At 40.9% G+C, this 12,586-nt stretch overlaps 1 protein-coding gene across 4 annotated transcripts in view; it reads left to right on the top strand.

Annotated features, from left to right (window-relative positions):
* The window catches only part of UVRAG (UV radiation resistance associated), a 160,870-nt gene that overhangs the window by 74,808 nt on the left and 73,476 nt on the right, over window positions 1-12,586 (top strand). For all 4 annotated transcript variants that reach the window (XM_075061809.1, XM_075061811.1, XM_075061810.1 and 1 more), the window contains one exon: window positions 5,721-5,886. In XM_075061809.1, coding sequence (XP_074917910.1) covers window positions 5,721-5,886 — 166 coding nt within the window. The remainder of the gene's footprint in view (window positions 1-5,720; window positions 5,887-12,586) is intronic.

The following is a 12,586-nucleotide window of genomic DNA, read 5'->3' as shown; positions in this document are numbered from 1 at the left end:
GAATGAATTTGAGCAAGCACTCGAAGAAGAAAAGACGGTTACTCACCTTTGTAACTGTTGTTCTTCAAGATGTGTTGCTCATGTTCATTCCACACCCGCCCTCCTTCCCCACTGTCGGAGTAGCCAGCAAGAAGGAACTGAGGAGCGGCCGGGTCGGCAGGGGCATATATACGGTGCCACAAAGGCGCAACGCCAGGGGGCGCCTGCCGACCCGCCGGGTGTTGCTAGGGGAAAATTCTTCCGACGAACGTGCACACGGCGCGCGCACACCTACTTGGAATGAATATGAGCAACACATCTCGAACAACAGTTACAAAGGTGAGTAACCGTCTTTTCTACCTGGCATTTAGCTGTGACCTTCGGAATACCTTTCCCAGACCTGAAAGAGAGCTTTATGTGGCTCAAAAGCTTGTCGTTCTCACCAACAGTAGTTGGTCCAATAAAGATATTACTTCACCCTCCTTATCTCTTCACCCTCCTTATCTCTCTCATATCCCGGGACTGACTTGTATGTAGCATAGCTGTAGCCATCTTATAATTCTGTTCTTTACTATAGTTTCAATCAGTTGACCTGGTATTGAAGTTCGGCTGACTAGTCTGTAATTGCCAGGATGACCTCCAGAGTCTGTCTGTTTTTTTTTTTTTTTTTTTTTTTTTTTTTTTTTAATTGGCATCCTGTCATGTGGTCCAGAGGTTGATTTAAGTAATAGGTTACATACCACAGGTTGCAGGTCTGCAATTTCATATCTGAGTTCCTTCAGAACTCTTAGATGAATACCATCTGATCCTGGAGACTTATTACTGTTAAATTTATCAATTTTTATTCCAAAACCACCTCTATTGACACCTCAGTGCAGGACAATTCCTCAGATTTGCCTTCTAAAAAGAGAGATTCCCACAGCTGAGCCACCCTCACATCTTCTGCAGTGAAGTCGGGTGCAAAGGATTCATTTAACTTCTCCGCAGTGACCGTGTCTTCCTTGAATGCTCCTTTTAGCACCTTGATTGTCCAGTGGCCCCACTGGTGGTTTGGCAGGCTTCCTGCTTCTGATGTATTTAAATTTTTTTTGCGTCTTTTGGTAGGTGCTCTTCATTCTTAATTTGTCCTGCTTAATTATACTTTTACACCTGCCTGAATTTATGCTCCTTTCTGTTTTCCTCAGTAGTCTTTGACTTCCAATTTTTAAAGGATGACATTTTGCCTCTAATAGCCTCTTTTACTCTCTTTAGCCATGGTGGCAATTTTTGATCCTCTTAGTATTTTTAATTTATTTATGTGGGGTATGCATTTAATTTGAGCTTCTATTATAGTGCTCCTGCCTTCTTTGGTACTTTCCCCCTTATAAGGATGTTAAATTTAATTCCATTATGGTTGCTATTACAAAGTGGCTCACCTTTTTCATCTCTTGGACCATATCCTGTGTGCCACTTAAGGCTAAATCTAGAATTGCCTCTCCCCTTGTGGGTTCCAAGACTAGCTGCTCCAGGACCAGTCATTAATAGTCTAGAAATTTTATCTCTGCATCCCCTCCTGAGGTGATATGAGGATAGTGGAAATCCCCCATTATTACTGGATTTTCTATTTTTTGTAGCCTTTCTAATCTCCCTCAGCATTTCACAATCACCATCTTGGTCAGGTGGCTGGTAATATATTCCTACTGCTATACTCTTGTTGTTCAAGCTGGAATTTCTATAGTAGAGGTTCTGTGGTACTGTTCAATTCATTTAAGACTTTCACTATATTTCACTCTGTGCTTTCTTTCAGATATAGTGCCACTCCTCCACCAGCATGAACTACTGTCATTTCTGTATATTCTGTACCCTGGTATTACTGTGTCCCATTGATTATCATTGTTCCATCAAGTTTTTGTGAGGTCTAGTATATCAGTATCCTCATTTTTAATATGACACTCAAGTTCACCCATCTTGGTATTTAGACTTCTAACACCTGTGTATAAGTATTTATAAAATTTGTTGATATTTAGTTGTCTGCTTTCATGAGATGTAATTGAATGGAACTTTTTTATTTGACATTTCTCTTCTGCTCCTACCTGTACTCATCAACTCCTCTCCTGCCATCCCCTCTCCTCCCCTCTTCTCTCCCCTCTTTCCTCTCAACCAGGATATTGAGAATCTCTGTTAATGGATCCTCCCCAAGGAATGTCTGTCTGAACAGCGTGCTCCTCCATATTTCTCAGCTTTCCCTCAGCCCTTAGTTTAAAAACCCCTCTGACTTTTTAATTCTACATGCCAGCAATGCGGTTCCATTTTGGGTTAGGTGGAACCCATCCTTCCTGTATCGACTCCTCTTTTCCTAAAAGGTTCCCCAGTTCCTAATAAACTTAAATCCCTCCTCCCTCCCTCCCATCATCATCATCATCTCAACCACCCATTGAGACTGTGTGCAATTCTGCCCATCTAACTGGCCCTGCTCATGGGACTGGAAACTTTTCAGAGAATGCTGCCATAGAGGTCCTGGACTTTAATCTCTTACCTAGCAGCTTAAATTTGGCCTCCAGGACCATTCTCCCATCTTTCCCTGTGTCATTGCAACCTACGTGTACCACGACCATTGGGTCCTCCATAGCACTGCAGCCTCTCCACCCAGCAGGCAATTCATCTTGTGATTCTCAGGTCATCACAAACCCGACTATCTATATTTCTAATAATCTAATCCTCATTACTATTACCTGTCTCTTCCTAATAGCTGGGGTCAATGCAAGAGAATATCATGTCGTCATCTGGAAGGGAACCCCCAGCTATGGGGTTGTTTTCCCTCCCCTCCAGTTTGATGATCTCCTTCCCAGAGACTTTCATCCTCCAACAGCACAGAGGCTGTCAGACTGCGGGTGGAATTACTCTACTGCATCCCGGAAAGTCTCCTCCTATGTAGCTCTGTCTCCCTTAGCTCCTCCAGTTCGGCAGCTATGGTCTCAGGAGCCTGTACGTGGTCTCTGAGGGTCATGAGCTGCTTGCCCTAAATGCATACATAGTCTACATGTAATCATACATGCTGCATTCAGTGCAGTAAACTGGACAGCCCCCACTCTGCTGCTAGCCTTCAGCCTCCATTATTTTTATTTTTGTTTATGTGTGTTGCCTACGTTTAGAGAATGTTAGGTTTCTCTGGCTCTCATGCTCTGTCTCTAAACTCATGTGTTTACTGCTCTTGGTTGCTAGCGCCTTTGGTCACTTAGTAGGGGTGTGGATTTTTTTGTTTTAATATAACCCCCTATTCTTCCTGAGTAGCTTTCTTGTTAAGGAACTAGGAATCAAAGGATGGCAGGCCAGAGCCTCTGTAAGAATCTCTAATCCTTGCCCAGCAGGTCCTCTGGGCTCAGTGCACAGCCCCCTCCGCAAAGAGACCATGCTATAAACTCCAGTCAAGCAGGCACATGAACAAACTGACGGCAAATTCAGCCAAGAGTCATGTAGTCGCTCCTCCTTCGCCTGGAGAATGCTCTGGCAGAACTCCGGTTTGCTGCTCCTGTTTGCTAAAATAACTAGTTTTTTAAAATCTAGAGCCTATAATACAGTAGTTAATTCTTTAGGGCACAAGTGATTTAGTTGAAATCCTAGCATGTTTGATGGTGACTCATATGTTTGAGTTAAAATGTCAGAAAAACGCAAGTGAAGTGAGATAGTGAAGAAATACTAATCACATTGGTATCTCTCTAATTGTACTAAATATGAGCCATAGTCCTTGTTCTACAATCCTGTGTCTTGCTTATAAAAATTTAAAAGTGCTGTTGTGTCAATTTAGATTGTCATAATTAAGGCTAAAGATTATGTCACGGAGGTTGCGGAAGTCACTTCCAGTGACCTCCATGACATTGGGGGCCCCGCAGTTGACTAGCCGCTGCTGGCAGCAGGGGAACCTCCCATAGCAGCCCAGCCTCCGTGGGTGGCATGGGTTCCCCCATAGCTCCCAGCTGCCACCACCGGTGGCAGAGGAACCCCATAGCTCCCCTGCCACTACAGGCAGTGGGGGACTCCCCCTGTAGCTTTCAGCCGTGCAGAGCAGTGGGGGGACCATCCCAGCTCCAGCCCCAGAGGGCAGCAGGGAGACTCCTCCCAGACACTGGACAATGGGCGTCCCTTCAGCTCCCAGGTGCTGTGGGGTGGGGGGGCTAGGGTGCTGGACCCGCCTCCCTCCCTATTTTGTAAGGGATGTTTTTAGTAAAAATCAGGAACCAGTCACCAGGAAGCGGTGACAAAATTGTAGCCTTAGTCATAACTTATTGGTGCCATCCAGAGAGACTGAGTCCTTTCAAGTTTTTCACAAGGAATTAGTCTGCCTGCCCTGTGGCTTACTACAGACTAAGTGGAAAAAATGAAATACTGATTTTTTTTGAACTTGGAAAATGTTGTTTATCTGATTCCTTGCATGTTAGCATAGAATGTTAGTGGACAATTAGGTTAAAAATAAAATCAGAAATCCATGAGCTTAGAGTTCTACTGTAATGAGACCTAAGTTTGCTGCAGAGTTGCATCCCTTTGTACAGAATAATTTCTTGGAATGGGTGTTGTTTTTAAACCCGTGTGTCATGAATTGCCTTACCGAGAGCAAGGTATGATTTCATAGATGTCACAGAGGACTTAAATTAGTGTTTTTCCTTCCTTGTTCAGGTCCTCATATTTCAGTTAGTGTCACTAGAATTTCCGTTGTCATTGGAAAGGATTTGGGCTGGCTATAAGTTCTTTCCAGCTATTCGTAGATTCATGTGTATTTTTTAATAAGCTAGAAAATAGGGTGAAGGTACAGCCTGAAAAGTTAAAAATGACTTTAAAAGGTTAACTTTTTTGTAGAAAAGGGGTTAGAGGGTGGGGTGGAAGAGCCATAAATCTTCTCTGGAGGTAAATTATCTTTTAAATACACAATTTCAGATCCCCAGTCATTTGCTGAATAAATGTGAAACTTTAACCTTCTAAAACAATGATTAAAAATCAGTTCCTCCAGTTACTAGCCAAGACTAGAGTTCAGGCCCTTGGATTCAATTTCCCTGCCCAACAGTTGGTGATCTCACTAATGCCTAAAGCAATGTAAGAATGCAGCTTCTTTCTCTGCTGTAGGTGTTAGTGAGGTCATCAGCTGCAGCCAGAGAATGGCAGACCTCTGAAGGCTTGAACTCTGGCCTGGGGAGCCTTTTTTAAAAAACTGCTCCACACCTTTCAATTACTATTTGAAGCCGAAAACTATTTCCCTTGCAGTTTGACAGTATAGGAGTAGGTCTTAAACTACAGGCTCAAACTATCACCTATCTGATGTCACCTTTCAACACAAGATACAAGTAATGGACTAGGGATAACAAACAGATTAAAACCAGGAGAGGTTTTTACTATTAGCATTAGAATATAGTTCCTCAACCACTATTTTAAAAAATGGTTATACACTATATTGGAAATGCAGTATCTTTCTATTATTGAATGCTTAAATGTGCTATTATCGCATCATAAACATGTCAGAACCATGCATTGTAATATGTGATAGAATAAGCTTAATACCACTAAGATTTCTGTAAGATACTTGCAGTCTTTTATCTCTTTCATTGTGTGCAGCTGTTATATCATGTAATAAATATTATTTTCATCGTGTGTAAGTCTTTACTGTTTGTATAATATGGATACCCTTCTCATGCTAAATTTTCATTAATATGCTTAAAATATTTACCATATCAGTAGAATTCAGTTGGGTGAATAAGTTGCTTTTTCTTTAACAGCAAAAGATGATGGAAGCATTGCTGTTGCCTTGGGCTACACTGCACACTTGGTCTCAATGATTTCCTTCTTTCTGCAAGTGCCACTCAGGTATCCCATAATTCACAAAGGTTCCAGATCTGCAATCAAAGATAATATCAACGACAAACTGACAGAGAAAGAGCGAGAGTAAGTATGTCATCTTCATATGTACTTTCTGAGAAAGATGTGGCATCTTGACTGAGCAAGAAGGTTGATGGAGTTGCAGTAGTTGATATTGAAGTAGGTTGTTTTTGGTACCCAAGTCAAGGATGCAGTTTCCATTGTGGTGTCTGAATCCCATGTGAATAGGATTAGGTTGAAATTTGTAGCAGACTATTTAAACTAGATTGAAGTTACATAAACTAGTCTCTTCTAGTTGGTATTCATTTAGGGGTGCAAAGAGGCACTTCCTTTACTTTTTTTTATTATTATTAAATTTCAGTTTTGTGTGGTGAAACTTCATTGTTACGCATGTAGACCAGACAGACTACAGTGAATTTTAAGTTTTAGGATATTTTTGCATTTCTTAGTCTGATCCATATTCAGGGCTCTGTAGCCAGCAATGGATTCAATACAACAAATGTCTGTTGTTTTATTATTATTAATGTCTGTTTAGTCACTATTCTTTCAGACAGTCCTAGTCAAGGTTGCTGAGGTAATGTAACTCTTAGTGAAATAGGTAACTACAGTATTATTATTATAAAACTTAAGCACTAACGACAGAAAAATGGCCAGTTAAAGAATTCATTTACGTGAATTCTCTGACCCAGGATACTTTCAGGTAATGACACTGATGTGAAAATTCACCTTGCACAAACAGAAACATTATCTTTGACTCACAAAATGTATATACGAAACTTTCTCAACATTCACATCACAAATAGAAGTCTACCTTGAACTACGTATAATATATTGCATTAGTATATATTGTGGGTCAACATTATGGCTATAGACATGTAAGGTGAATTTTCACATAATTACTTTATATTTGAGCATATAAACTTTAAGGGTAATAAAAATCATCTGCTCTTTTTCTCTGTACTGTGAGCTGCAAACTAAAACTCACAGAACTACTGACTCTGTGTTCTTCATTCTGTAGTCAGCACATACAGATAACAATGGAGTTGTAGGACCTAGGCAAAACTGAAGAAGAGGGTAAGGGGAATGCTTCTGTGCTTGCACTTAGGAAACATTGTCTAGACAAACTTTTTGCATTGACATGGGGGAGGGGAGAAGGGGATGAGAAGTGTATCCAAACTGACATTAAACTCACTGGAGTTGTAATATTTTTAACAAGCCATAGTTTAGTGTGTGGATTACATATTAAACAAAATTCATATGTAAATATTAGCACTGGAGAGCTCCAGACTCCAACCAAGATGGATTGGCCCTACTGTGCTAAGGTACTGTGTATCTGATTTCTCAAAATTGCCTAAGATTTAGGATCACACATCCCATTGAAATTCAGTGACTACACATAGTGAAGACAGACCCTGCTTCAAAGATCTTACTATTTAAACAAAGGATGGGAGAAGAATAATTATCCCCATTTTACAGTTAAAGGAAGTGATACAGGTATAGTAACTTGCCCAAGGTCATCCAGAAAGTCTAACAAAGCCTGATGTGAATTCATCTCTCCTGAGTCCTACTCTGGTTTTTTAATCACACAATCGTCCTTTATCCAGATTTTAATTAAGGTTGAGACGCAGATACTGGAGCTGGCTTTCAACAGATTTCTCATGCAAGTGGGGAGAACTGTGTTTAAAGTCTAAACCAATTTCCTTCCATCCTTCAAATATCTACCAATAGGACTTAAAGTTCTTCAGGTCATGATGTTTTGAGTTTGAGCCAGTTATACTCAATCAGATTATTTATCTAAATGATATTTTTTCCCCTAGCCCTCATGAATTCAACACTTACGTTCCACAATATGTTTCCAAAGAGAGGGAAAGTTAGCTTGCAGTACTCCAAAAACACCCTCTGGTATTAACCCTTCTCCCAACATATTCAGTAAGCTCTATTCTTCCTCATTTGGCTCTGTCCGAGGTACTAAGAGTCAGCCTCCAGTATTAGAGGGGCAAATTAAGACTAGATGAGACCTCTCTGTCCTGCCATCTTTCTGGGTACTGCAGTCTTGGCAGCTGGTGGCACTATAGTTAGTTTTTAGTATCTTAACTTGCAGTTGCTTTCCCTCTGCCCTGGCTGCTTCCTTTTCATACACATCTAGTTGAAATACATGGTGGTTAAATGTGCAACAGAATCCAACACTTAGTGTGTTTTTAGTAGGCTTTTATTAAAAGACAGTTCAACTTCAGTGCAAGGTACTATTGAATAATTGTGGCATGGCTTTCTTCATACTTGGCAGAGTATGTCCCTTCTGACCTTAAAGTCTGAGTCTATGTAATACATAGCACCCCTTGTTGGCATCACATTTAGGGTGACTTACTAAATATTTGGCTTGAAGCGGTTCTAATTTAGATTCGTATTTTATTTTGGGCTGAAACTTTGCCTGTAGTATCAAAATGAAGGGTTTTTAAAAGGTTCTGTTTCAAGGATGGGGAGATTTTTGTTACTCATTTAAAAAAAAAAATTTGGGTGATTTGGATTTAATCTATTTAAAAACTTTAGTATTATAACAGCAAACTATGGATGCAAGTAGTACATATTACAAGTTCCTAAAATAAACTTTGTAAATCGTACCTAAACACTTACTTGATAGACCTGTTTCTCTTGGGTAAATATGCATTCTAAAATGTGTACACACTATTTAATATAGCAAGCATCTTGGCAATTGCAAATAAAAGTACTTTATTTCTTAAAATGAATGATCGAGACCACTTATGGTCTTAGGAAAGTGTGAGACTACTTTACCACTTTATTGAAAGAAGGATCATTTGTAAAATAAGCAGGAGGCTACAGGGTTGACCTAACACTTATATACCTCCCGAACTACTAGAGATGAAGTATAAAAATATCAGCCACTGGTCTTCAACAAAGAGCCAACTTTGAAATCATAAACAGAAGTGTTAGTTATGGTGTTTCCATGATATAGTCTAACTGCTCCCTCCTTCATATATTACATATAGTCTTGTAATATTGTGTCAACAGAAGTTCCCTCACAGAAATTTCTCAGTCTGTTTATAGAACTACCTTTCCTCAATGGTTTTAGTAAAGAATGCAGTTTTTATTAAATACCTCCTTAAAACATATTTCTTCAATAGTGTCGTTCAACAATCCTCTTGAAAGTACAGAAGGTATTTTAAAAGTAAAGAGCCCCATGCTGCTTGAAGTTTGGGCTCAAATTATGTATCCTTCGTTTATTTGGATTGGACTGTCTAAGATTTAAGCTTCTAGGGACTGTGTGGTGTTTCCTTCTCTCCAGTGTCCGCCATGCAGATGGTGCTGAATAAATAACCAATTTAAACTTCTTGGCGCTGCTATGAGAAATAGAAGCACAACACTTTCTCTCCTCTACTTGTAGGTGTGCTTTTAATCTATCGCTTTAATATTTGTCACACATTCTTATACTTGCATGCAACACTTTCGTTAGTGTGCGTCTGGATTTTATAGAGAAGGGTAGCACCTGACTTGCTGAAAAGTACAGGAGGTTTTTTGTGCTTTTTCTTTGTAATAGCTCCTGGATCTAGATTTCATTTCTGTAATTGTCATGATTGCAATAGCATTTGATGCCTCTCTTTTTTTAGTAAAACGTCTATCACGTATTAATGGTAGTTCATCTGTCCACAATTTTAGCCTAATAGCTACCTTTGCTAGCTAGGAGCCCATAAATTTCAAGGAAGATATCTCAGTTCAATTCTCCCCCTCTTTAGGTTTTTACATGTTATAGTGTATAGTGTCTCATTCACAAGATGGACACTGTTCTGGAGAGAACAAAGATTGTGTAGTTAATGAGGCTGTTTGTAGGACCTCTGTCTTATTTGTTGTAGAAGCTGGATGCTGTGTAGTGAAGGAGACAAGGAACGGTAGGAAAGAATGGTCTCTTGGATAAGGCAGCTGAATGCTACCCTGAAGAACTGGATTCTATCCCTGCTTCAGCCAAAGAGTTTGCGTGACACTGGACAAGTTCCAGTAGCCGAAACATACACTGAAAATGAGGAACACAGTGAATCTAAGTTGAGGTCCCTGGGGTCTGATTTACAGAAGCGTTGATAACATGCAGCTGAGGTCACTGGGAACACTGCTCTATATTTATGTGGTATGGGCACTGTTGGGTTGATTGAATAGTTTCCATATCCAAAGCCATGTGCCTAAAGAACGCCATTCACCTCTGACTAGACCTAAACTCCTTGGTTCACTTCCACGATCTTGAGGGAGGCAGGAAGTAACCCTAGAAACAAACGCGCTCAGCAATAGACACATCTGAGCACAGATAATCCCTCAGTTAGCATTGGGGGGGCCCTATAGTAAATCACACGTACACCTCCATTAACAGTACCCAGTCTCCAACACCTGAATAAACAAGTTAAAGCTCTCTAAGCTGATTGAGTCCAAAAGTTCCCAGTCTTAGTCCTAAACATGGTACCTTTCACCCCTCGTGGCAGTTGCTGGTGCTTGGGAACAGTGTGAACTTGGGCTGCTGAGTTCAGACCTCTGCTGCAATGTCAGGCATTCATCCCTATGGTTACAGTGCTGATCAGGACTCTTCTGGGTCTAGGCTGCTGTCCTACCCTGGTGGCTAGGGCATGACTACCTGCTTACTGGGCTGATCCCCTTAGCTGCAAGTTCAGACTGTTTGAGACTGCTCCTTCCGCTAGCAACAAACAACATGTACTGAAGCCTCAGCCTGTCCTTTCTAGCCCTCTGCCAAATGATTGCCAAGGGCAATCAGATGCCTGCAGCCAATCCCACCTTTAGTATGGAGTAACATTGTTCCCCTCCACTGGGGAGGCTTTCTGGCAGCAGGAAGTCTGAGGTAGGATTTCTTCCCAGTCATCCAGTGCAAGCTTCCCTTTCTGCCTACTTCATCAATCAGGGCTTCCTGGACTAGAGTTATGTCCTTCTGCACTAGCCACTCTTCATATATGTAGTGCTATAAAAGGTGCCCAAAATTATTTGACACTGGTCAATTTTGACTTTCATTTCAGTGCCTCAGTTCCTAGTGTTTATAATGGGAGAAAATACTAGTGCCTCACCTTGTTTGGGTGTTGTGAAGATTGACTGCTTTGTTTGTAAGGAACGGCAATAGTAAGATGAGAGCACCATAGGAAGCCCATGAGGAAATTCTGTAGTTGGTGTAGGTTTGTATAGTATATATTAAATAATGGATGGGATCACACATCAAATGAGGATTAAAAGAAATGGCTACCCCTGCAGCAAGCGTCCTCCATCTTGTGCACTGAATGAGGTCAAGGGTCCTTTGGAAAAGCTAATCTTTAATGATGTGATTATACTCTATCATCATGTATATGTGCAAGGCAGCTGTATAAAGGTTTTATAGATAACTAATTCTGGCATTTCCCAACTTTTGAGCGCGTGACTTTCAACCTTAACATTATTTTAACAGTTTATCTATAATTTCCCATGCTTAAAGACTGGAAAAACAAATTTCATATTGTGGAACTATATTGACCCCCTTCTCTTCTCAAACCATATGTGGGGGGGAGCGATCGTTAGATATAAATCATCAGTCTTATCTCTTGAATTAGTGGAGTAACTAGTAGCAATAGTAGGTTATCTTCTGTGGGGACCTGCCCCTAGAGCAGGGTAGTGACACATAGTTTGCAAGTGGGTTTAATTATTTGCTAACATCAGATGAATGTAGACACTTGCTTCTCCTGCTGAACCTGGGCACCAGCAAGAGGAGCATTGAGAGCACAGGGAAGACCGTCTCCCTTCTCTCAGTTCTTGTGCCTGGCATATCATCACCCCTGGGCTGTCAGGACAGATAATGGAGCCCTTGGGCAGAGCATATTCTCAGTCACTAAGGGGTGTGGTGATGTGCAGATTGGTTGGCAAGTAGGAGTTGTATGGGAATAGTACATGTTCAGTGCAGATAGAATCATCAGATAATTTAGCTACCAGACTCTAAGTAGTATCTACTGAGCATATGTAAACTGATTTTTTTTTCGCCCCTGAGGCTTAAAACTTCGCCAAATTTGGGAAAACTTCGATTGATTGCAATAGGAGCATCCATGAGGCATAGGCAGCCCTCCTCCCTCCCCGCAAACAAAAAAAAAAAGTTCCTACATGCAGTTCAAAGCATGCAGGCATTAGTGTGTCTCAATGAAATGATTGTAAGAATTCTTTTCACTTGGGCGCAAAAATGCATTTTTCTTTTATGCCTTTTTGGAATCAACTGAACTGTTTTAACTGAAATGTTAAAGGGTGGGGGAAGCATTAGAATGTCAGCCTCAGCAATTAAAATTTGGCAAGATTATAAACAATTGGAAAAAGTTTTATAATGGAAGGTTTTGGGTTATTTAATTATAACTGTCTGTACCTTGTACCACCTGCATTTTTCAGAACTGGAGGTTATACACATCTTCAATTTTCTTTTTCTCTTAGCTTGCAAATAACATCATCATAAACTTTCCCAAATCTGGACCTTAGCGTCCAGAAATCTGGGTGCCTGCATGAACCCCTCTAAGCTTAATTACCAGCTCAGATTTGATCTCACTGCCACCAGACAGGAATTACAGCGCCTGCCTCGCTCTGGTCTCCCCAAAACCTTCCCTGGGGAACCCCCAAGACTCAGATGCCCTGAGTCTTACCACAAAGGGAAGTAACCCACTTCCCTTCCCCGTCTCTCTCCCACCCAGACTTTCCTCTCTGGGCTAACCTGAGAGTTACTGATGCAATCTCTTTACATCACAATACCAAGAAGCAT

The sequence above is a fragment of the Chelonoidis abingdonii genome, chromosome 1 (genome assembly GCF_003597395.2).
Source record: "Chelonoidis abingdonii isolate Lonesome George chromosome 1, CheloAbing_2.0, whole genome shotgun sequence".
In the NCBI taxonomy this organism is placed as follows: domain Eukaryota; kingdom Metazoa; phylum Chordata; order Testudines; family Testudinidae; genus Chelonoidis; species Chelonoidis abingdonii.
Note: the sequence above shows the minus strand (reverse complement) of the source record. Positions and strands in the feature narration are given on the sequence as shown.